The sequence below is a fragment of the Osmerus mordax genome, chromosome 12 (assembly GCF_038355195.1).
Source record: "Osmerus mordax isolate fOsmMor3 chromosome 12, fOsmMor3.pri, whole genome shotgun sequence".
Lineage (NCBI taxonomy): Eukaryota > Metazoa > Chordata > Actinopteri > Osmeriformes > Osmeridae > Osmerus > Osmerus mordax.
In genome coordinates, this window is record NC_090061.1 from 18,185,613 (window position 1) to 18,208,549 (window position 22,937).

Here is a 22,937-nt window from a genome sequence, read left to right on the forward strand (position 1 = left end):
ATGGTGAAACAATGCTAGGAAGTTGGCATTACTACTTGGACAGCACCTCAGGAAAAGAGCCATGTAGTGACACTGGTCTAACAATAAACACACATGGAGGGGGGACAGGATAGGGGTCTGGGGGACCTTCTGTCACTCTGCCCCCCCCCCCCCCCCATCTACTCCATAGCTACTGAGCTGACCAACTATATGCTTCATCACTTTGGGTTTATTGTGTCAAGGATGGAGGAGCTAAAACCCAGACTCCTCCCTCTCTGAACCAGACTCATCACATTACACTCGAGTATGGTGATTTATTTTTATGATAATTAAAAGAAGTTTCCACAAGAACCATTTGAAGCCATTTTAATATTTACAGATATAAATCCTGGAAGATTTTGTTTTCATAACACCACCACAAGCGCCTAACAACTACCCACCACCACCCCAACAATACCATTGTCATTTCCCAGGAACTGTCTCTAGATTACAGCAACATCTTCTGGATCCCTTCCACTGACCAAACCTCCAGAGAAGTAAAGCCCTTGGCCAGAGTAGACATCTTATCAATCTCTTTCTATTCTGGCCAAGTCTTAGGCGTTAACGGGTATACCTGCTCACAGACATGGGCTGTGTATGGTAGTATACTGGTCAGCGTGATTGCCAAGAGAAGCAAATGTAAAGTACAAAAAAAATCAGACCTACTAGGCGATAAGACAGACCTCTAGAATAAGTCTTCAAATTAGAGACTGGGACATGTTCTGACAAGTCATTTCCATTTATTCTTGACATGCTAGAAGGGAATAAATTACACTTTTAGAGAGCCCAGCAGTCCTTACTCTAGCACTAGGCCTGGGGTCAGGGGGGACAGCCAGTACTGATGAGCAGCTGCAATGACTAGAGGCTGAGAGAATCTTCAAACCATCCTTGCTGGAAAAAGACTCAGATAGAAAAGAACTCCCATTCTAAAACTTTCTTATCAATAAAAAAAGTTGAGGAAGAGAGAAAGGTGAGGGAGGAGTACCAGCGAAAAGGAGAGAAAGTCCCAGAGCATAGGGTAAGAGCCATAGGCTAGGGAGCAACAACGGAACAACACCCGTCCCCAAAACCATCGATTCAATAACAGGGAAAGACAACTCTATAAAACTGAAAAAAAGTAAGTTCTGATAAAAAACGTGTATATATGTATATAAAATTGAAACCGGGATTGGTGGGAGTGAACATGTTCCTCTGTCTCAGAAACACAGAAGCCATTGTAGCGATAAAAAAATAAAATAAAACAAGGTTACATTTTCTCAAGACCTCAATACCATCTCAATAGAGAAAGAAAATAAAATTAAGATTATTGACGCATTGATTTTTTGTTCCCCCCCCAAGCAATTTACAGAGGTTTAATTAAGTGTTTAGCCTAAACGATAATGAATATGCTTGTGCGGAGTTTATGGTTTTTATTCATTGTTTGAGACGTCAGAATACCAGGTACAATATAGTTAATGCAGCGCCCTAAGGAGAAATCTAGTAGTCACTAGAATGTTTTTTTTCATTTTGACATTAGAAGCTCTTCTAGCACATATCAGCAGGCAGAATCTTTATTACCTTTTTATGAAAAAAACGGAAGGAAAAAAACCCGAAAAGAATTCAACATTTGCTTAGTATTACCCCAGGATTCATTCATAACAACAAAAGTAGAACAGTTTCACTTTACAACTTTCATTTCGCTTCAAAATGAGCAGGGAGAAATAAACAAGGAGTTGAATCAGGAAGAAGATGGTTGGTTGGTTGAGGAGTCCTGAAGGGAGAGTCTGTGTGGGCCATGCCTGGCTGGGGAGGGTGAGGGGGGGGGGGTGAGGAAGGGGAAAATGGAGAGAGGAGGCTGCCAGAGGGGTGAGCGGTTGGGGGCTAGACATCTGGAGGGTAGTAGTGGGCCAGGAACAGCATTGGCATGGTGCACCATCACATCAACAGTGAGCCAACCATTTCTTACAAAAAAAAAAACGTACAAAATAAAAAGGACAAAAATCGTCTTCGGTGGACAGGACAATAGAGAAGGCTACAGATTCCATACCAAGCCTGCTTTCTGTGTGTTGAAGATATAGTATATACATACCAATATATAGATATATGCTGAGCATGGTATCTATATAGAGCCATAACATATATAGTATATGGAACAAAAGTTCTTTATCAGGAGAGAAAGGGTTGCCCACGGCGACCGGCTGACAGGCTCTGGTGGGTGTGTCCTGGATGCCGAGGTGGGCGGGGTTGGTGTTGTGATTGGTTGGGAGGCATATCCTGCTACGACCACACTGCTCTGCTTCACATCATTGGCTTCTTACTCAGAAACCTGCAGAGTAAAAGAGATACAGGAGGAAGATGGGAGAGAAAAGGAGGTAGAAAACAGTGAAGTGATGGAGCAAGAGTGAGAAGAGGAGAGGCAAAGAGAAGAGAAAAAAAGAAAAGAAAAATAGAAGAGGGGTCAAACTACGAGACACACAGCATAATTCTAGCCAGCAGGAATGAGAGCCTATCAGCCAGCCAGGACACAGCCAGACAACTCCAGCCCTGGAATAAAAAGTGCCCTGTCATGGTTCAGCCGTGGTCTGTTCTGCAGTTGAGCTGGTGCTGCAGGGGGAGAAGTGCTGAGAGAGTTGCAAAGAGAAAGATTCTGAGAGATGCAGGAGAGACGCTGAGAGAGATGTTGGAGAAATGCAGAAAGAGATGCTGAGAGAGGTGCAGGAGAGAAATGCCAAGAGAGGTGCAGGAGAGAGGTGTTGAGGGAGATGTTAAGAGAGGTGCAGGAGAGATATGTTGAGAGGTGCAGGAGAGATAAGTTGAGAGGTGCAGGAGAGATATGATGAGAGGTGCAGGAGAGATATGTTGAGAGAGGGAGACTCCATAATAAAAGCCAGCCTGAATGTGCCTGATGGAGAGGATGCATGTATCATTCATGAAGGCACCTCCACTCCCATTGCCCTCAGAGACACACAGTCCTGGACTGCTCAAGCACAACCCAGGGAAACAGGATCCAGTCTTTCCTCTACCCTATTGGAAAGTTGCCCAATGTGACTACCTGGGATAAACAAACAACTGGTACTACCTGTGGAGTCTGCTCATAACAAATATATACACACACACTGGTCTGGCAAGTGTGTGTCCCAATCCTTCTGATCCTACTCGTGAAGGAGACCAGGAAGCTTCCGTGCTGGACTACGTTGAGCAGATCTGATCAACACCACCACAGTACCACCGAGGAGGGCACCGCCCAACCAAACAAACACCACGAGAACCCACCAATGACAAAACAGGACACGTCGGAGGCAGATGCCCTACGTGATAGACCGCTCTGGGTAGGTTATCACACTGCTTGGTCCTGGCCACACCCATCTCCCTGGCTAAATGAGGCAGTAGCATGAAATCTGATTGAAGGCTTTCAGCCTGGGGCGCTGAAAAAGCACTTTTTCAGCACTAAGTGTGCAACATCGACAGAATCTCTATCTTTATTTCTAGCCAATGCAGACTTCAGGAAGACTTTGATAGCTCCAGTCTGTCAGTCTCTGCTGATAGCTAGTCTGTCACTGTCCTAAGAGCTGCTGATGTGTGTCTATGGCAGAGGATGACTAGCTCTCACACAAGCTATTCATAGGACCAGACTGATATAGCCAACACCCTTTAGCAGGCTGGCTTCCCCGCCTCACCACTATGACATTTACAGTGCAACAGACATTTACACAAGACTGTCATCTCTCTGTTAAATACCTGCGATCTGCAACACAAGCTGCCATCAGATGTAGGCTGTGTACAGAAGGTGTTGGGAGTGCTGGAGGCCTGAGGCTGGGGCTGAAAAGGGGCAGGCCTCTCCAGATACATTCCAGAGCAGTGCGGGCCCTTGGGACGCCAGAGGGGCTGGGAGGAGGCAGACTAGGCAGACTCTGGTAAACAATGTCTTCATTGTTACAACCTGACGGAGAGGCCAAACCAGCCTGGTAGCTAGGAGACCAAAACTGCTGCTGCTTCAGAAGCAGCCTGGCCTAGCTTGGCTAGGACTGAGGGGCTAGACTGGTCTGGCCTAGCTTGGCTAGGACTGAGGGGCTAGACTGGTCTGGCCTAGCTTGGCTAGGACTGAGGGGCTAGACTGGTCTGGCCTAGCTTGGCTAGGACTGAGGGGCTAGACTGGTCTGGCCTAGCTTGGCTAGGACTGAGGGGCTAGACTGGTCTGGCCTAGCTTGGCTAGGACTGAGGGGCTAGACTGGTCTGGCCTAGCTTGGCTAGGACTGAGGGGCTAGACTGGTCTGGCCTAGCTTGGCTAGGACTGAGGGGCTAGACTGGTCTGGCCTAGCTTGGCTAGGACTGAGGGGCTAGACTGGTCTGGCCTAGCTTGGCTAGGACTGAGGGGCTAGACTGGTCTGGCCTAGCTTGGCTAGGACTGAGGGGCTAGACTGGTCTGGCCTAGCTTGGCTAGGACTGAGGGGCTAGACTGGTCTGGTCTAGCTTGGCTAGGACTGAGGGGCTAGACTGGTCTGGTCTAGCTTGGCTAGGACTGAGGGGCTAGACTGGTCTGGTCTAGCTTGGTCTGGGATTGGTTCAACATCTTAGGCTACAGGCTGGTCTGGTAGTGACTCTGGCTCTGATATTATAAAGCATATATATATATATATAAAGGCTGGAGTCTAATACTGACTCCATAGAACAGGGTCTGATACTGACTCCATGGTGGTTAGGGGCTTATACTGACAAATTTGCCAGGGCAAAAGGCTGATCCAAACAGATTCCTGGCTGGACCAACCAGCTCTACACTATCGCTGCCTGGCTACAGGAATTAAACTGGCTATCACTGCCTCTGCAACACTTCTAAATAGCTCTTTTAATGTGTTGAAGGACGGGGGAAATACGCACCAAAAAGCGTGTTGTGTGGGCTACGGTTACGTGCAAGTGAGAACTTCATTATCATTGATCTATTTAAGGCCTTTCCAGGTGTGGGATAAAGAGAAGGTAGGTGGAGAGCAGAAAAGATGAATGGCGGTTGCTTGGTAGGACCGATAGAGGACATGAGCTGAATGGCTAGGGCTGGGTTTGGAGGAGAGCTGAATGGCTAACTATGAAGTTCAGGGCTGTAACAGAACTGTGTACACAAAGGATTAGAGCCCAACCACGTCATCAGCAAATCCTATATATAACCTGGCTGTACTAAGCAGCACAGTCATGGAGGGGGCTGGCTGCACAAAAGGGGATTGGAGGGGAGGGGGGGAGATGCAAGACTAAGTGAGGGAGAGTGAGGAGAGTTCAAAGGAGTATGAGACTCTCCTGATGCTATGCTCATATCAAACAACAATCAAGACAGAAAGCTATATAGCTATGTAGGAGACCTGAAGCTCACTAGCCACCTGCAGCCAGCAAAGACAGCAGCTTTCATGGGATTGTTGAGTCAGGTGTCAGTTTTATCTCCAGGCGGCTTTCATCTCCAGACGCCGCCCCCCCCCCCCCCACACACACACACACACACTTCTTACCTACACACTGAAGCAGATCTCTTTAAGACCTCTTCTTCCTCACCATAATGGGCCTTAAGGCTGGTCTCCACTCATTCACCCCACCCCAGATTATTATGCCGGCTGTAATCCCTGTGATGCTCCTCAAGATACCAATACTCAGTCATTCACTTCACTGTGTGAAGTGACCCCTGACACGGGTCAGGGGTCATTGGCAGGTTACCCCCACCCCCAGATTATTATTCTAGCAGGGTTATAATCCCCAGGCCTAATCCTAGTCCTGGTCATCACCTGGCAGACCTGGCCCCGCCTCAGGACAGGATACCAGCGGGCTGGACGCCTCCGCCATCGCCCCTGGCAACCAGAAGACCCTCTGGGATAGGAGGGAGGAGGAGGGGGGGGGGGGTTACAGCAGAATGACATCACGGTGAAGAAACCAGACCACAGAGACATGAGATGAGGTATAGTGAGAAGATGGTTAGTTCGACTAGACAGACCCCCTACGCCCCCACCCACAACACCCAACCCAACCCCCCCCTTCTCTCAACATTTAGCAGATCAACAAAAAGCTGCAAGATCCAGAAACAATGGTTGGTCAAAGGAATCAGGCAAGAGTGGATTGCAGCCCTGGGGCTTGGAGAGGGAGGGGGTTAATAGAGAGAGAAGGGTTCTTAAGAGGGAAATGAGCAGCGACGCTGGTTCAACATCCACAGACGAGCCCATAAAGCCCTTTGTCCCACAAAAGAATACACACATGTTGGGTACAAAGTTAGTAGGCAAATTTCCCAAGGACGTCTTTGCATTGGCAAGACAGACCAATTGAATTGTCCAAATTGTAATTATCCATGTTTTGGGGGGAGGGGACTGGAGGGGCGGCTTTTCTCACCAACACGTCATTAACAGTTTTTTTTTTTCTCACAAATAATAAGGGGAAAAAATGTTCAAATCCATGTTTGTTTTTTAACGGCTGGGGGGTGGTGATGTGGGGAGGGTCGAGGAGGAATGACAAAACAAAAGCAATTGGTGTCTTCATCTTTTGCTTTTTTTTTTTTTTTTTTTTGCTGAAAACGTCGCTTGGCTGTTTGCTACTAACCTTTCATGTTAGTCTTGGGTTTGTCAGTTTGCTTGCCTGTGGGGGTTGGTGCCTGGGGCCCCTGGGCCCCCGAGGAGGCTGCCTGCTGGGCTGCTTTCTGCTTCAGCATCGTCCAGTCGAACGTGTAGTCGTACTGGTGGTTCAGGGTCCTACACGCACACAGCGGACACACAGAACGCACAAAGACACAAAAACAGAGCAACGCTCAGTTCAGCCTCCTTCGTTTATTTATCCAGCCACTTCCTTCCCTGGGATAAACCTTTGAATTTCTGTATGGATGAGATAATGTGTGTGTGTAAGAGGCTGTGTGTGTGTGTGTGTGTGTGTGTGTGTGTGTGTGTGAGAGACAGTGTGTGTGTGTGTGTGTGTGTGTGTGTGAGGAGCACCTGAAGAGGATGCGGAAAAGCTGGCGGAGGTACATGTAGTCTGGAGCCTCCTCGAAGCGCAGGCCACGGCAATAGTTCAGGTACATTGCAAACTCTGCTGGGAAGCCCTGGAGGAGGGGGGGAGAGGTCACACATAACCATGACACCCGTCACTAAAAGCCAAGCCAGGTCTCTGATTGGCTACTTAGCCTCCCTGGTGTGGGCTGTATATAGCCTGGTGGTCACAGGCCTTCTATAGATAGCCTGCACCCTGAGAGAAGCAGGCTAGGCAGACAGACTGGAGGATCAGGTGGTCTTGACTAAGCCACGACTAAACCCTGGGATCATTTACTCTAGCCCTAGTCCCAATCTAAGGTTAGTTAGTCCTTCTCTGCAGGGCCAGGGGTAGCCTGTCAGTACTGCTTAGCCAGGAAGCTGTGGCATTAAACTCTGCCCATCTAGGCTCCTTACTTCCAGGGGACCGTGAGGGGCTCTGTAGCCAGTGAAGAGGTGGTGTCGCCGCCTCACCTTACATAGGACCTCCACGGGCGTGGACATCTTCTTCTCACTGATCTTCTCGTACTTCTGTTTCTTTGTGGCAGCCTGTGGAACATGTGGACGAGAAATGAAAATGTTGTGCACCGCAGACTTATCACTACGCTGTCAGGCACACAGGGCAAGCGGACAACACCGACACCACAACGCCGGCCGGCCTCACACGCTCCATACGGATGTTCTCTGCCCACGCGTGCGGCGCCGTTAAGAGTCATGTTTGGCGATCGAAATCGCATCTCAAGTCACATGCGGATTGAAAGTTTAATTGGATAACTACTGCCGGTCTTGGCGTGGGAGCCCGTGTTCTGTACTGTTATCACGGCTCCAAACCGACGTCAATCCAAACCGGTCCATCAGGTTCCATGCTCTTCTTACAAAGCTAAACATGCATGTGTTAAGTCACAGGGCACACCTTGCAGGGCTGATCATCATTCCACTACCTGATCCTTCCTCCTGGCTGGTTCTACTGACGAGCTGTGCTCTCTGGCTGGCAGGGTATGTAACAGACGACTAAGGTTTCAACCCTGTCGTAACGGTGAGGTGTGAAGGAGGGCCCGCGATTACATTAAGACGTCTGGCGTTCCCTATATAACCCTGCCAGGCTATAATAAGACCAGCCCTCTCACAAAGATCGGTGGGGGATGAGGAGATGAGACTGCGCTAGGGGATGAAGCAGCATTACGCTGCAGAGCTGCTAGGCTGGGGGTTGCTAGGTACGCAGCTATCTAACCTTAGGTGGCTAGTTCAAGGGCTCTAACCTTGGGTCGATACATTCACTAGTGACGCCAGTAAGAAGTATCGATTTTGTGTAACTGAGGGTTGTTCAAATGGGGGTCGTTTCAATTATGAAAGCCTGTAGTTCGTTTTAGTATGGTTCGTTTAGCAGGCAAGAATACGCACACATTCGTTTAGCTGTTTGCAGTGTGACTTGGTAAATGAAACGCATGTCACCTTGAACGTTTTTGGTTACATTGTGTCTTCGTTTACCCTTTAGGCTTAACTCAACCCCCACAAGGCCAATTCACACCCTACATGTATGTGTTAGCTGCTAACAGGCTCTGTTCACAATCAACTTAATTTCAAAAATTTCATTTAAATGAAGTACCCAAATTTTGTCCGTTCTGCAAACGGCTAACAGTGTTCCATACTTTTCGGAGGGGGTGCAAGTTAGGCTCTTAAATGTCTGGACGTGGCGCCCTAGAGTACCTGCCTGGCCTACCTTTAGACCCTGCCAGGGCAGGCTGGTTCTGTTGAAATACATCAGCACGTAGCCTAGCGACTCCATATCATCCCGACGACTGGGGAAAGAGAGGACAGCGGTCAGTACATATGTCATCACAGATCAATAGAGAGAGAGGGGAGGGGGGGTGACAGCATGAGAGAGAGCACACTTCACTGTCAGTCAGTGACTGGATTCTGGGTCAATGAGAAAGACAGCTGCTAGTGACAGTGAACCAATGAGATCAGCTTGTTGCCATGAGGCTCCGCCCCCTTGGGACATTGCTTGCTTCTGCAGGGAGTCAGACTGAGGCCTCAGATGATGCATCTGTCTTTCCCTTCTCTCTCCCCACCTCCCCGAGAGAACTGCAGATCGTCACTGATTTTACAATTGCTGGATTAGGTAACAGGCAAACAGCTGGAAAACATGTCTTCACCTTTCCAGTCGTGTCAGATCTGAGACCGTAGTTTCCAGAAGAGTAAAAAGGGAACTGTGCTTTTGATGGGTATTTTAACAGGGGACTGTTTTATACTCTTTCCTGCCAACCAGTTAATGTCTGAACTCTTATCTCTAGCTGATAAAAAGGCGTTTGTGTGATCAAGATCTGCTTTACAGGCTAGCCCGACAACCTCAGTGTGTTCCAATGTGAGTGTTTCAGTCTCTCCATGTCTTCACACTAAATTCTAGTTTACACCTTAACATATTTGCATCCAGAAAAAAATACAACTGTCCAACCTACTAGTGGTGCAGGAATGTACCGGGTATGGTCAGTGGCTGAGCTACTGGGAGAGTGGGTGGGCTGGGGGAGTGAGGTGTAGGCCCAGGTTAGCAGGGCGAGGTGTGACTTCTGGATGTCTACCTTTGCTCGATGCCCAGATGTGCATTGATGCTGGCGTAGCGAGCAGTGCCAGTCAGGTTCTTGTCTTCTCTGTAGGGGATGTGTTGTCGTGTTCGGTTGTCACGGTACTTCTTGGCTAGACCAAAGTCGATGAGGAACAACTGGGGGGGGGGGGGGGAAGAGAGCAGAGGAAGGGGAAAAAAGAAGAGGAGAGGGGAGAGAGAGGGGTGTAGAAAATAGAAAAACAAAAGAACTGACATTTGAGACATTTCCTTTGATTATGGAGGTGTTGACAAAATGCTTTCCGAGGCAAGATCATGGCTACTGTTTTACTTCCTACTCTAGGGGCTGTCATGTGACACTTTGGGCCTGCCCTCCTTGGGGCCTGTGATGTTTCCTACAGAACAATGGTCATGTGACTCAGCAACCAAAAAAGTTTGCTTGGGCAGATAGCCAACTGCAACCAGACGTAGAAAACAAGAAAATCGTGGAAATGAAAAGGTTCCGAAAATATCCCAGTCAGTCAAGTCTTTCCAACATCTCCACAAACACACACCACTGCCATCTGAATTAGATTATAATCTCTAGAGATGTTTAGCATGTGTGTCTGGTTTAATGCCAATATAAGAATTGTAGACGAAAATAATGACATACAAAAATAAATAAGTAAAGATTAACAAAAAAAAAAAAATGGTAGCGAAACCAACAAAATAAAACCGTCTGTGGAACAGAAACCCCTCCAGTCAGTGTCAGAATCATAGGCAACAGTCAGGGGTGCAGGGGGAGCGGTAGGCGGCTGTATGGGTGTTCAGACCTGGTTTAATCCTGAGAAAGATGGGTCCTGAGCAGAACTAAGCGCCAAGCTTCTTTTCCTCTTCCCCACGGGAGATTCTAAACACTGAACAGACAATAGAGGGTGCACTGCATCAGCACAGGAACGCTGACAACCAACCCCACGAACGTACGCGCGCTAACGCACGGCCAGCGCAGACAGGCAACACCAAGGCTCGGAAAAAGACCAGGAGGAGAGGGTGGGGTGAGGAAGAGGGAGGGGGGAGGAGGAGAAGGGAAGGAGCGCACCCATGGCTGTCCTCCTTCCTTTTGCTAACTGGCTAGCGTTAGCTCAAGTTACTCCTCCTGGGGCTGAAGTTTGGGAGAGAGCCGGGGCTTAAGAGGCCAGCCTGGGCTGCAGCAGGGCAAAGAAGGGGGGCGGGGGAGGAGTAGACCCTGCCAGATACACAGGCCCCGCTGCCTGAATGACTGGCTGAATGACAGTCACACAGACAGAATGTTGGCTGATACTGCCACACCCGCCGTTGCTGTGTTCTGTGAACTCTATTATTGAAACACATTATTTGTAAGCCTATTTTGTGTTTGTTTTTTACTTAACTTTGCAGTGGGCTTGGTGATGTTGCAACATTTAACGCTAGCTGTGCCTCAGTTTTCTAGGATAGCTTTGCTAGGTTGGGAAAACAGTCCGGGAGTGGAGAAATACCATCACCGTGCTACAGCTGTCTGACTGGCACCACTAGTGTTAAAACGAGGAAGCAGGTAGACGGCTAGCCACTACAAGCCATGCTCTAACATGGCGCCCTGACAACAAGGCGGCGTGAGAAGCTTTCAACACAAACGCAGCCACCCAAAAGCCCACCCTGCACCCCTCCCCCCACCCATTTCAAGGATCTAATGAACCTGGCTAGTATTTCTAATAAAACAATGGCATTCCAAGGGTGGTTTTGTAGTAATTACTGTGTAAATCGTGTTTGTATCATGTAACAATACCATAAACAAGATTGTGGCAGAGAGGCCTATGTGGATTTGGTTTATCAAGGAGGAAATAGTAGAGGATCAATTTAGGGTAAGAGTTTTTCCAAAGCAGTATAGAAAGTGTCTGAGGCTTAAGGTCTTGTAGGTGTGGCCAGATAGTGGTCAGAGCAGATCCTGCTAAGGAGGCAAGTTGTAGAAAGCAACTAAGGACACAGCAATGGGACAAGCAGTTAGTCTGCAGGGATGCCAAGCTGACAGGAAACTGGCGGTGTGTAGGTGGATGGGAAGGGATGTCTAAATCCAGAATTTAACCACGAACAATGTTGGCTGAATGCGTTTGGTCTGAATGGAGTGTGGGTCTAGATTAGAAGATAGGGTCAGAAACATTTGCATTCTACTGGTATGGGATTTGAGGCAGCTAGGCTTCCGGAACCGTTGAGAGAAAAGGCAGGAAGTGATGTGCAAAGCAGAAGAGACAGTAGACCTGGACAACAGGACAGCGTGGGGTTGGATAACGCTAATGCTCACATTAATGCTAACGTTAGGCCAGGTGATGATGCAAACGCTAACTAGCCGCTAGGCTAGATGCTTAAGCCAACAGCTATGCTCGGCTTCCATCCAGGGGGTAGAGTTGCCACCTTGGCCTGCCCAGGACCTCTCAGGTGTGGGTGCGAGTCAGAGCTGGACGTCCTACAGGTGGGGTGTGCAGCCACTCTCGACGGAGGCGGTGGAGTTTAGTATAAAACAAAGGGACAATTTCATGTGTATGTCAAAAGAAAGAAGCTGGAGAGGCTGGCATTCACACAGACACACAATGGTAAACACTGATTCCAGAGAGCACTGCCAAAAATGGGAACACAGGCTTCAGTCGAGGCTAATTTACCCAGACAGGTGTTGCTTGGTTCTGGTTGGACTGGTCTGATCAGCTGATGAATTAATCAGCTATGGAATGGAACACTAACGACCGCCAGTTACTATGGCCTGATCAGGTTCAATACACAGTTCATGCTTTAACTTTGCCAAATGTTGCCTGTCTGCAAGGGCTCAGGATAGTCAATTTTAAAACAAAAGTACAAAATCAGGCAACTTGGTATACAGTTTAAATATGTAAAGTAAAAATAAAATAAAAATCACCAAAGTTAAAAACGTCTTAAGGATGGGTTTTTTTTTCTGTGAGGGGGGGGAAAGAATAATTGGAGTTACACAACATGCAGAAGCCTGTGGTAATTCAGAGCATGGCTGTCAGACCCAGAAATGCAGTAGAACTACAATAGAACCATGCGTAACACTGTTACTGTTCAGTAACTACCGTGTTCAATTTGATCTCTATAGGTGCCACTGCCTTACAACCGCCATGTTGTTGAGGAAAGCACTCTGGTTGCGAGGGAGGGCGGGCTTACACGATAAATTATATTCCCTCAGATACATTCAATGTCCACTCAGAGGAAATGCGGTTTGTTAATAATGAATAACTGCAGGATTAGAACTGGGGGTGGGGAGGTGACAGTCCTTGATATGTTTTATTATTACTTACTTGTCCATGATCATGAGAATGTAAACAAATGACCAAACTAATAACTAACCAAAACAGGGATAGTTCACTCAAATTGTTGAGGGGTAGTCCACTTACAACTCAATCGATATCTTTAAAATGAATGGTGCCTTACAGCCGCTAAACAAATATAAACACACTGTTAAATAGCAGACAAGCAACTCTGCCATGTCACTTGAATAGTCTGAGGGATTCCACTAAACTCATTTCAAACAAAATGGTTCCACCATTTAATTCATTTGAAGTGAATTATCCCTTTACGAACCAACCCAGTACATTTGTTATGAACAAAACCTATTTCATTGGAAGCAGCAGCAGGTTAAAGTGAGCAGGTTCAGGGCTTGAGAAGCTGAGGCTTACCTTGTTACAGTGACGCCCAATGCCCATCAAGAAGTTGTCTGGCTTGATATCTCTGTGGATGAAGTTCTTTGTGTGCACATACTCGATTCTGCTAATCATCTGTTGAGGGAAAAAACTCTCCGTGTCAGATTAAGCCTGTGAGGGGGCCACATGCCATGTGTGGTCTTTTGTGGAATTTTTTTTTGTGTTTTTTTTTTTAAACCCTCAAACTGCTCACAACCCTTTCGAAGAATATGTTCATCCCAACACACTTTAAATTCAGTGAACATCGCAAATCATTTGGTACACATTTGCAATAGCAAACCACATGTGTAACCAACTGTGTGCTTCAGAACAGTCAAAGGGATGAAATAAAGGAAGGTCCACATGCAAGTAGTGGTTCTTTTCCACTGCATTGTACCGACTTGACTACACTCATCCTGGGGCATCCTGCACACACCCGCCATTTTAAAATAGCCAAGCTACCAAGCTACTATTATTGCGGCAGCTGTCTATAAAAGCGGGTGCTACGTTTTCCTTTTTCATTCACTGGACTACTTGATTGAATGGCAGGCCGCAGAACCACGCCTTAAGGAGGCACAGACATTCCCTGTCTGACTGCAGACTAAAGGATACAGTAAGTGCTGTGTGTCATGTTGAAGACGACGATCCAAGCACCTGGGACCAGAATGAGTGGCGTCTAGATGGTACCGTGCAGTGGAGTAGCAACAATTCACCATAAAAACTTTGAGTTTGTCTCTCAAAGGTTTCCTCTCGCATGTCAGTTTGAAAAAATTGGATGAGCACCAACATTCAACTGTAGAGTAGTTATGTTTTAAACTGACTTACTTTGGAAACTAGAGGTTGAGCAAGAGATTAAAGTCCGGACTCCTATACCTGGTATATTTAACAGTAAGGTAATAGGGTGTGCTTTCAAGACCATACAAGATTAAAGCTGTTAGCAGTCAAGTCCTGACAAGAAAAAAAAATTGCTTTATTTGACTAGGGTTAACTCCCTGGTATTTTACATGTTAAGTATACCCTGAAGCCAATTAAGTTTGAAAGTGAACTGGATCAGGGGTCAGCTGACATATCAGGAGTTGTCATGACAAATGGCCTCTGACATGAACAAACAACCAATGTGCCTTATTTGACTTAATCTGCGTATTAAATTTTTCACTATTTGAAACTGTCTTGACAATGGGTGTGCATACCTGGTCTGCCAGCATTAGGACAGTCTTCATAGTGAACCTGCGGGAGCAGAAGTTGAACAGGTCCTCCAGACTGGGCCCCAGTAGGTCCATCACTAGGACATTGTAGTCCTTCTCTTGGCCATACCACCTATGCATACATAAAAACATGTAAATAGTACACACACTTCCAAGGTCTGTTCACATTTTAAATTCACACCATGTGGCCCCTGCACTAGCTAAACAATCCACTATCCGACAAAGACTAATTTAATTCCAATTTGGTGACCATCTGAGAAAACATATATAATAATCACTAGGCCAAAAATGGAAATTTGTCCAAATAATAAAACATTTAATTAGGTATTTTTCAAGAGAACAGCTTCGGCAGTAGGCCCAAGTCTGTGTTTCAAATGAAGGATTTTCTTCACAAAGCGTGCTGTAACCAAAAACATGCCATCCTTCTTAGATAATTAGATGCTTTTGCCATAAGAGCAAAGGTCAGTATAACTCAATCAGAGGCAGTGAAGCATGAGGGGTGGCGGCCTCATGTATCATTAACACGATGCTGTCCTTTTCCAGCAGCCAGAACCTGCCTGACAATGTTCAAAACGAAGGACTAACCAAGCTGTTCAGTCACTAAATAAAATGTAATGCATCAAAAAAAAGTAATCGTTTCTGGCTCAAAGTCTGTGGCACTGTAGCGCTGAAGTCACCTTGATAGACAAAACCACTAGGCCCTAAGAGTTGTTTTCCCCAATGCTGAGCCGCCATTTTCTAACAGAAGGAAGACATGTTGGAACAAACACAACAAAAGACAAGCGGCCATTTCCAACCACCGCCGTTAGCTAGCTACTTTCATAAATGTGTAATCAATCCTACACACCCAGTCCACATTTTCGAAGTTAAAACGTCGACATAAATAGGATTACACGTCTAAATGATGTTCCATGGATATATTAGAGGATTCCAAAAATCCTACAATTAAAACACCGAGAATAGAACAGCAATGAGATTATGGCTAATACCAGCTAGCCTGACAAGCTCGTGTAAACTAAAAAAAAAAAAAAAAAAAAAGATATTGTAGGCCCCCTAATAATACATGTTTTAATGTCACAGTGCAGGCATCACATTACAAAAGGATACTGAATGGAATCTTAACTTTAAATGTATGTTCTTACCTTATGTGTGGGATTCCAACTCCTCCTTGTAAAATTTTATACAGTTTGCTTTCATATAACAACTGTGGGTGCCTGGCTTTCTGTGATTCCAATTTGACTGCTACCTCCTGTTAAAAAGGAAAGAAATTGATTAGTCTCATAACTCATGTCGAGCTCACTGACTAAGCAAATAACACTGCACCAGTTCCATAACTGCAAGTAGTCAGTGCAGCTCACCAGTGTTAATAGCCCTGGCTGTACTGAACAAATTAAACGTATTTTTTTAAGGATTGTAAAGTTGTATGTTCAAACAGCCAACGAGATGGCTGGCTAAATAGCATGAAACTCAATACCATACTAGCCAGGTAACAACAAAAAAAAAATGCCTACAGGATGAACAAAACGGAGGTCTTGGCGAGTCAGGCCGATGTTGGCCAGTTGATCTGGCGAACTTAGTTATTTTAACTAGCTAACCAAATTCAGCACTATTTGTCGCTACATTCGATGAACGATGTGAAGTTTACCTCTCCATTTGTGATGTTTATTGCCAGATAGATGTCTCCGAATGATCCGGATCCAATTTTTCTGACAAGCTTGTATTTTCCACCGACAATAAATTCGGCTTTCGAGCCGCTGCTGCTGGCCATATCCACACACTCACGAGCACCACCCGATCAGGTTAAACAGGATTCAGTGGGACTACTCCGTCGGTTCCCCTTCTCTCGCAGCTCGTTATCAGAACATAGAGTCCTGATTAGCCGTGGGCGATCACTTGAAACAATGTAGATAATGGGTCTAGAATGCAATTTTGCTGTTCGGCAGCTGTCGATATCTTCGCTAGCTTGTAAACATATATTCGTGGAAATAACTTATCCACGAAAGATATGAAAACAGTACTTCTGAGCAGAAATCCAAATGTGACCGGATTACGTTGACAATCATCCAGTGGCCTCGAGTAACTGGCTAGCTAGGCTGCTGCTAGCTAGCGTCGAGGTACGAAAAATGACACCAGTCACTCGAAGCCCCACTCGATAATCTCTTCGAACCACCTCCACGAGAGGGGCGATATGAATCTTTAATAGCAAATTTACGACGATGGATTCAATATCGATACAATTCTCCAATTCCAAGAGAATATTTTACCGAATTGAAGGGTCGCAGCTTTCCTTCAAAGCGCAACCCACTCACTCCGCCATCTTCTTGTCACTAGTTAGCTTCTCCTCAGCCTGTCTCTGTGCCTTCGAGCTCGCGCTCAGTTTTCCCAGAACGAGCTCATGCGGGCACGAGCGGGCCGTAACTGCAGGCCAGAGGAAGGGCTGTGACGTGACAAGGTTTCATTTGCGGAAGCTCTATTTCTTTCACTTTAATTGGATTTTAAATTAAATAGAAAGCTTTTCCCAAAATGTTTTCATAACATTATTGATCACCCATTGATAAAAAAGTTGAATAGAAAACAATTCATATGAACAGATAAAAGCACACACAACATGGGCTAGAACAAAAGGTTTGTAAGGTTTGTGTTGGCTACCCAATCTACCATTCAGTCTATGTTCTGTACACATATGCATTCATATTATTTATTTAGATCAGTTAGTGTGTACAAACTAGTCATTGCAACATAGGTGACAGGTGCTAGGCTGTAGTGTTGACCAAGGCTTGTTCTCCAGTACTCTCTTCACCACATGTGGCTCACTGGTGCCATCTGTTGCTAACAGTACTCATTCACAGGTCTGCGTAGGCAATTAATATACAATTAGGTCCATAAGTATTTGGACATTGACACAATTTTCATCATTTTGGCTCTGTATACCACAACAATGGATTTGAAATGAAACAATCAAGATGTGCTTTAAGTGCAGACTTTCAGCTTTAATTTCAGGGTATTTACATCCAAATCAGGTGAACGGTGTAGGAATTACAACACATTTTATATGTGGCCCCCCCCTTTTTAACCCTCGTGATGCCTTCGGGTCACATGACCCAAAGGTTCATAACGAACCATTGTTGTGTTTACCCAATACAAAAACAAATACAAATAATTTTCTTTTAACCATTCCAATGTGGGGGGTCTGAGACAGCCCGACAGTTAAAAGAAAATGCTTCACTTTGTTTTTGTATGAGGTAAATTTGTCGCAATACGACAGTGGGTCACAATGACTGATGGGTCAGAATGACCCGAAGATAACACAAGGGTTAAGGGACCAAATATAATTGGACAAACTAACATAATCATAAATCTAATTGTCACTTTTAATACTTGGTTGCAAATCCTTTGCAGTCAATGACAGCCTGAAGTCTGGAACCCATCGACATCACCAGACGCTGGGTTTCGTCCCTGGTGATGCTCTGCCAGGCCGCTACTGCAACTGTCTTCAGTTCCTGCTTGTTCTTGGGGCATTTTCCCTTCAGTTTTGTCTTTAGCAAGTGAAATGCATGCTCAATTGGATTTAGGTCAGGTGATTGACTTGGCCATTGCAGATTATTCCACTTTGCCTTAAAAAACTCTTTGGTTGCTTTCACAGTATGCTTCGGGTCATTGTCCATCTGCACTGTGAAGCGCCGTCCTATGAGTTCTGAAGCATTTGGCTGAATCTGAGCAGATAATATTGCCCAAAACACTTCAGAATTCATCCTACTGCTTTTGTCAGCAGTCACATCATCGATAAATACAAGGGAACCAGTTCCATTGGCAGCCATACATGCCCACGCCATAACACTACCTCCACCATGCTTCACTGATGAGGTGGTATGCTTTGGATCATGAGCAGTTCCTTCCCTTCTCCATACTTTTCTCTTCCCATCATTCTGGTACAAGTTGATCTTGGTCTCATCTGTCCATAGGATGTTGTTCCAGAACTGTACAGGCTCTTTTAGATGTTTTTTGGCAAACTCTAATCTGGTCTTCCTGTTTTTGAGACTCACCAATGGTTTACATCTTGTAGTGAACCCTCTGTATTTACTCTGGTGAAGTCTTCCTCTTAATCGTTGACTTTGACACAGATACGCCAACCTCCTGGAGAGTGTTCTTGATCTGGCCAACTGTTGTGAAGGGGTTTTTCTTCACCAGGGAAAGAATTCTTCTGTCATCCACCACAGTTGTTTTCCGTGGTCTTCCGGGTCTTTTGGTGTTGCTGAGCTCACCAGTGCGTTCTTTCTTTTTAAGAATGTACCAAACAGGTGATTTGGCCACACCTAATGTTTTTGCTATCTCTCTGATAGGTTTGTTTTGATTTTTCAGCCTAACGATGGCTTGCTTCACTGATGGTGACAGCTCTTTGGACTTCATATTGAGAGTTGACAGCAACAGATTCCAAACACAAATACCATACTTGAAATGAACTCTAGACCTTTTATCTGCTCCTTGTCAATGAAATAACGAACTCCCTTTATGAGGGAATAACATACACCTGGCCATGGAACAGCTGAGCAGCCAATTGTCCAATTACTTTTGGTCCCTTAAAAAGGGGGGGGCCACATATAAAATCTATTGTAATTCCTACACCGTTCACCTGATTTGGATGTAAATACCCTGAAATTAAAGCTGAAAGTCTGCACTTAAAGCACATCTTGATTGTTTCATTTCAAATCCATTGTGGTGGTATACAGAGCCAAAATGATGAAAATGGTGTCAATGTCCAAATACTTATAGACCTAACTGTAGCTTCTTTGCTATTAAAGCAAACTTATATAAACTGACTTAACGTAAATGACTAAACGTAAACTGAAACTCAAATAAGTGTTGCTCTCTGAAAGACAGTATAGTTGACTGCAACAAGACTACAGCTCATTCAAAATTCTGCAGCCAGATTATTAACCAAAACTAAAAGGAGAGAACACATTAGTCCTGTCCTAGCTACTTTACACTGGCTCCCTGTTACCTTCAGAATTGACTTTAAGGTCCTTTTCCTCACATACAAAGCTCTACACGGACAAGGACCTAGCTACATTGCTAACTGTCTTATAAACTACACACCAGCTAGAACACTGCGATCATCAAATGCAGGCCTATTAGAGGTCACCAGAAGCAGTCACAAGAAGATTGGTGATGCGGCCTTTGTCAATTACGCCCCAAAACTATGCAACAAATTACCCATAAATATTAGGGAAGCAAACACGCTAGACATTTTTAAAAGACAGCTTAAAACTTACCTTTTTACCAAAGCATTTAACTAATTTTATCTCAGAAGGGTTTTACTACTTTTATTAGTTATATATTGTTTGCTATTTTAATTATTACTTTTATCACTTGTATTCATATAGGCAATTCATATAGCTTCTTTGCTATTAAAGCAAACTTATATAAACTGACTTAACGTAAATGACTAAACGTAAACTGAAACTCAAATAAGTGTTGCTCTCTGAAAGACAGTATAGTTGACTGCATAAGACTACAGCTCATTCAAAATTCTGCAGCCAGATTATTAACCAAAACTAAAAGGAGAGAACACATTAGTCCTGTCCTAGCTACTTTACACTGGCTCCCTGTTACCTTCAGAATTGACTTTAAGGTCCTTTTCCTCACATACAAAGCTCTACACGGACAAGGACCTAGCTACATTGCTAACTCTCTTATAAACTACACACCAGCTAGAACACTGCGATCATCAAATGCAGGCCTATTAGAGGTCACCAGAAGCAGTCACAAGAAGATTGGTGATGCGGCCTTTGTCAATTACGCCCCAAAACTATGCAACAAATTACCCATAAATATTAGGGAAGCAAACACGCTAGACATTTTTAAAAGACAGCTTAAAACTTACCTTTTTACCAGCATTTAACTAATTTGATCTCAGAAGGGTTTTACTACTTTTATTAGTTATATTATTGTTTGCTATTTTAATTATTACTTTTATCACTTGTATTATTATTTTTATTGATTCTATGTAAAGCACCTTGAGCTGCAATTCTTGTATGAAATGTGCTATATAAATAAAGTCTTATTATTATTATTATAACATAATTTCTAATGTGTGTGTTGTCCTCTTGTGTACTGAATAGGAGAGATAAACAAAAGGGCTGTGTTTTCTTGAAGACATGTAGCCGATGACAGACATTCTCTTAATAGATGGCATCCTTAGAGAAGCTACAGTTCAACTTTATACGTACATTTTTAGTCTTGTTAAGATTCCGCTTCAACTTTCAGCCACTCATTAGAGTTCCAGTCAGCAGCGTGGATCTCACCATGAACATAATGGTCTCCTCGTTTGGTACAGACAACATGGAGAGAACATTGTTTGAACATTTGAAAACTGGCAATAACTTTGCCTTGTCGAGTTTGGAGTTTTGATTGCTCCAGATTCTACATTTAAAATGGCCATATAAATAAAGGAAGACAACGTAACAAGTTAGACCTTTTAAGTCCTTCAGGAAGTATTCCCGCAGAGTAGAAAACAACCTAATAATTAAATAAAAACTGGGCAACAAGTGGGTGTGCTGAGAAAAAAGTGTTCTTATCTGGTGTTGACTTTCACGATATGTTCTATTCAATAGGCATTAGCGGTGTACATAAGGGACCTATTCCTTACGTAATGTCAAGAGACCATTGAAACCTTTCCACCAATAATAAATGGCATGGCAGGGGTAGTGTTAGCACATAAGGTGATAAGAATGTTTAGTCCCCACCAATCATACAAAGCCTACGCCTTTTGTTCCATTTCATCACATTCCATAATGCTAAATGAGACATCAAGGAAGTACCTTACTGTAACTAATGAAAAACCAGTTCTGCCACATTCATATCAACAATCATTGTATACAGGGCCTGACATTAAACTTTTTGCTCACCAGCCACTGTGTCTAGTGGTTTTCCAAAGTTACTAGCCACTCAGCTATTTCACTTCCCACAATTTTGTTGTTGGGAAATTAAGTTTTATTTGCTTAAAGTTGACTACGGTTTGCTACAATTTACTTGAAGACTTAGATTTACAATCCTTTCAAATGTAAATGACCATTGTAAACACTCAAAATCAAGACAACAAAATGTATGTGTCGCCAAATCTTCAGCTCTTATAGACAAGTTTATGAGCCGTTTCCGCTCTACTTCCTAAACTCCTCCCTTCGATGCAATTCACTTCCGTTCTGGCGGGCTGGGTTTGTTTTGCTAGCTAGCTCCGTTGTGCCGACAAAGCACTGATATCGCAGTGACAAAGAGGATATACAATTTACAACATGAAGAAAAGTGGTTCGGGAACGACGTGTGCGGTAGTTGGTTGCAAACACTCGAGAAAGCACCTGAACGAGTGGTTAGATAGAGTGCTACGACCACCAGTTTTAAAACCTAGAATCGCCTCTAGCCTGTTACAGTTATACTACAGTAGTATGCTTATTTGTAGGCTATTCACATTTTGTTGGTGTTCCTTTGTCCTATTGTTGCAGTGGATTTAATAATTATACATTGATATGTGGATATAATAATTCAAACCTTTCAAAGTGCCAATACACACATCTGTAGAAGCCCGGCATGAGGTGTGTAGCCAACCGGTGCTTGTTTAAAACTGTCATAACCGGGTTCATAGGAAGAATAGATAGATAAGTAGGCACTTCAGGCAGTGACAAGCCACTTAAATAAGGATAACAGTGTACTGGCTGTCTTGTCCTTCTGAAGTTGTTAAATTGAATAGGCTGAACATCAACATGTAACATCAATAGCCTAGAAATTCCAAACGAATTAGCTTTCAATGTTATGTATACCTAGGCTACTTGGACCGTGTCCTGGCAATAAATAAAGAACATTATGCTACATGTTTTGCCAGGATAACTGGCAAGACCATTGAATGTTCATGATGTTTCTGTGTGTTTATTCATTTGACTGGGTACAACAACGCGATCAGTCAACCGACTATAAATGTTTTTAATGTCGGGCTACGAATTTATAGAACAACTTCTGTCTGATACGTGTGGCATCCTTTAGCCAAATAATTAGCCTACATTTTGCTGAGAGATTGAAGAGCTAGACAACAAATGTTCCAATGAATCACCGACTAAAGTCATCTTCTGACATTGCCTTTGCTCCATGTTAAAAGCTACAAAATTATGGACTGGCAAAAGCTTTATAACTATAAATCTACTCTAAAATGTACTTAAAAGTATGGCGACGACGTTGGCAACTTATCCAGTAGTAAATGTCAAACGACAAGTATGTCAAAGTAGTAGAACCGTGATCCCAAGCTAGCATCAACATCGCTGTGTTTACACCGGCAGACGCTTTGCAAACCACTTCCGGCGGAAATGAAATGCATTTGTGTAGAGTTATGGCGGCCCCCTGGGATTTGGCGCGTAAACATGTCTATAAAGGCCGATTTATACTTCTCCGTTTTTACGGAGACGGACATAGGGGACGCCCCTCGGAGAGCTCTACGTGCACCTCCTGATTTTCCTGACTATCCGTCTGTCCG

At 44.5% G+C, this 22,937-nt stretch overlaps 1 protein-coding gene across 8 annotated transcripts; it reads right to left on the reverse strand.

The window, feature by feature from the left end:
• Window positions 1–329: 329 nt before the first annotated feature.
• csnk1a1 (casein kinase 1, alpha 1) lies at window positions 330–16,789 on the reverse strand. Of its 8 annotated transcripts, none has more exons than XM_067248331.1 (12): window positions 16,068–16,789; window positions 15,565–15,671; window positions 14,408–14,534; window positions 13,215–13,313; window positions 10,350–10,433; window positions 9,557–9,696; window positions 8,689–8,776; window positions 7,452–7,526; window positions 6,945–7,051; window positions 6,595–6,707; window positions 5,757–5,838; window positions 330–2,323 (listed from the first exon to the last, which is right to left on the reverse strand). In XM_067248331.1, exons 1-11 carry the CDS (start codon window positions 16,188–16,190, stop codon window positions 5,777–5,779), a joined length of 1,125 nt encoding a protein of 374 aa, XP_067104432.1. In that variant the 5' UTR covers window positions 16,191–16,789; the 3' UTR covers window positions 330–2,323; window positions 5,757–5,776. The 8 variants fall into 8 exon arrangements, with proteins under 8 accessions (XP_067104432.1, XP_067104430.1, XP_067104431.1 ...); XM_067248329.1 differs by having other exon boundaries at window positions 6,559–6,707; XM_067248330.1 differs by having other exon boundaries at window positions 6,559–6,707; window positions 8,698–8,776; window positions 16,068–16,787.
• Between the last annotated feature and the right edge of the window lie 6,148 nt (window positions 16,790–22,937).

What these genes read in the sequence shown, in the direction of transcription:
- csnk1a1 (XM_067248329.1), bottom strand. Translation starts at nt 16,190, where the DNA reads ATGGCCAGCAGCAGCGGCTCGAAAGCCGAATTTATTGTCGGTGGAAAA. An exon ending in TCCTAATGCTGGCAGACCAG is followed by an intron (nt 13,314 to 14,407) that starts GTATGCACACCC and finishes TTCCCTCAACAG; the next exon opens with ATGATTAGCAGAATCGAGTA. An exon ending in AGGGTCTAAAGGTAGGCCAG is followed by an intron (nt 7,527 to 8,688) that starts GCAGGTACTCTA and finishes CATGTTCCACAG; the next exon opens with GCTGCCACAAAGAAACAGAA.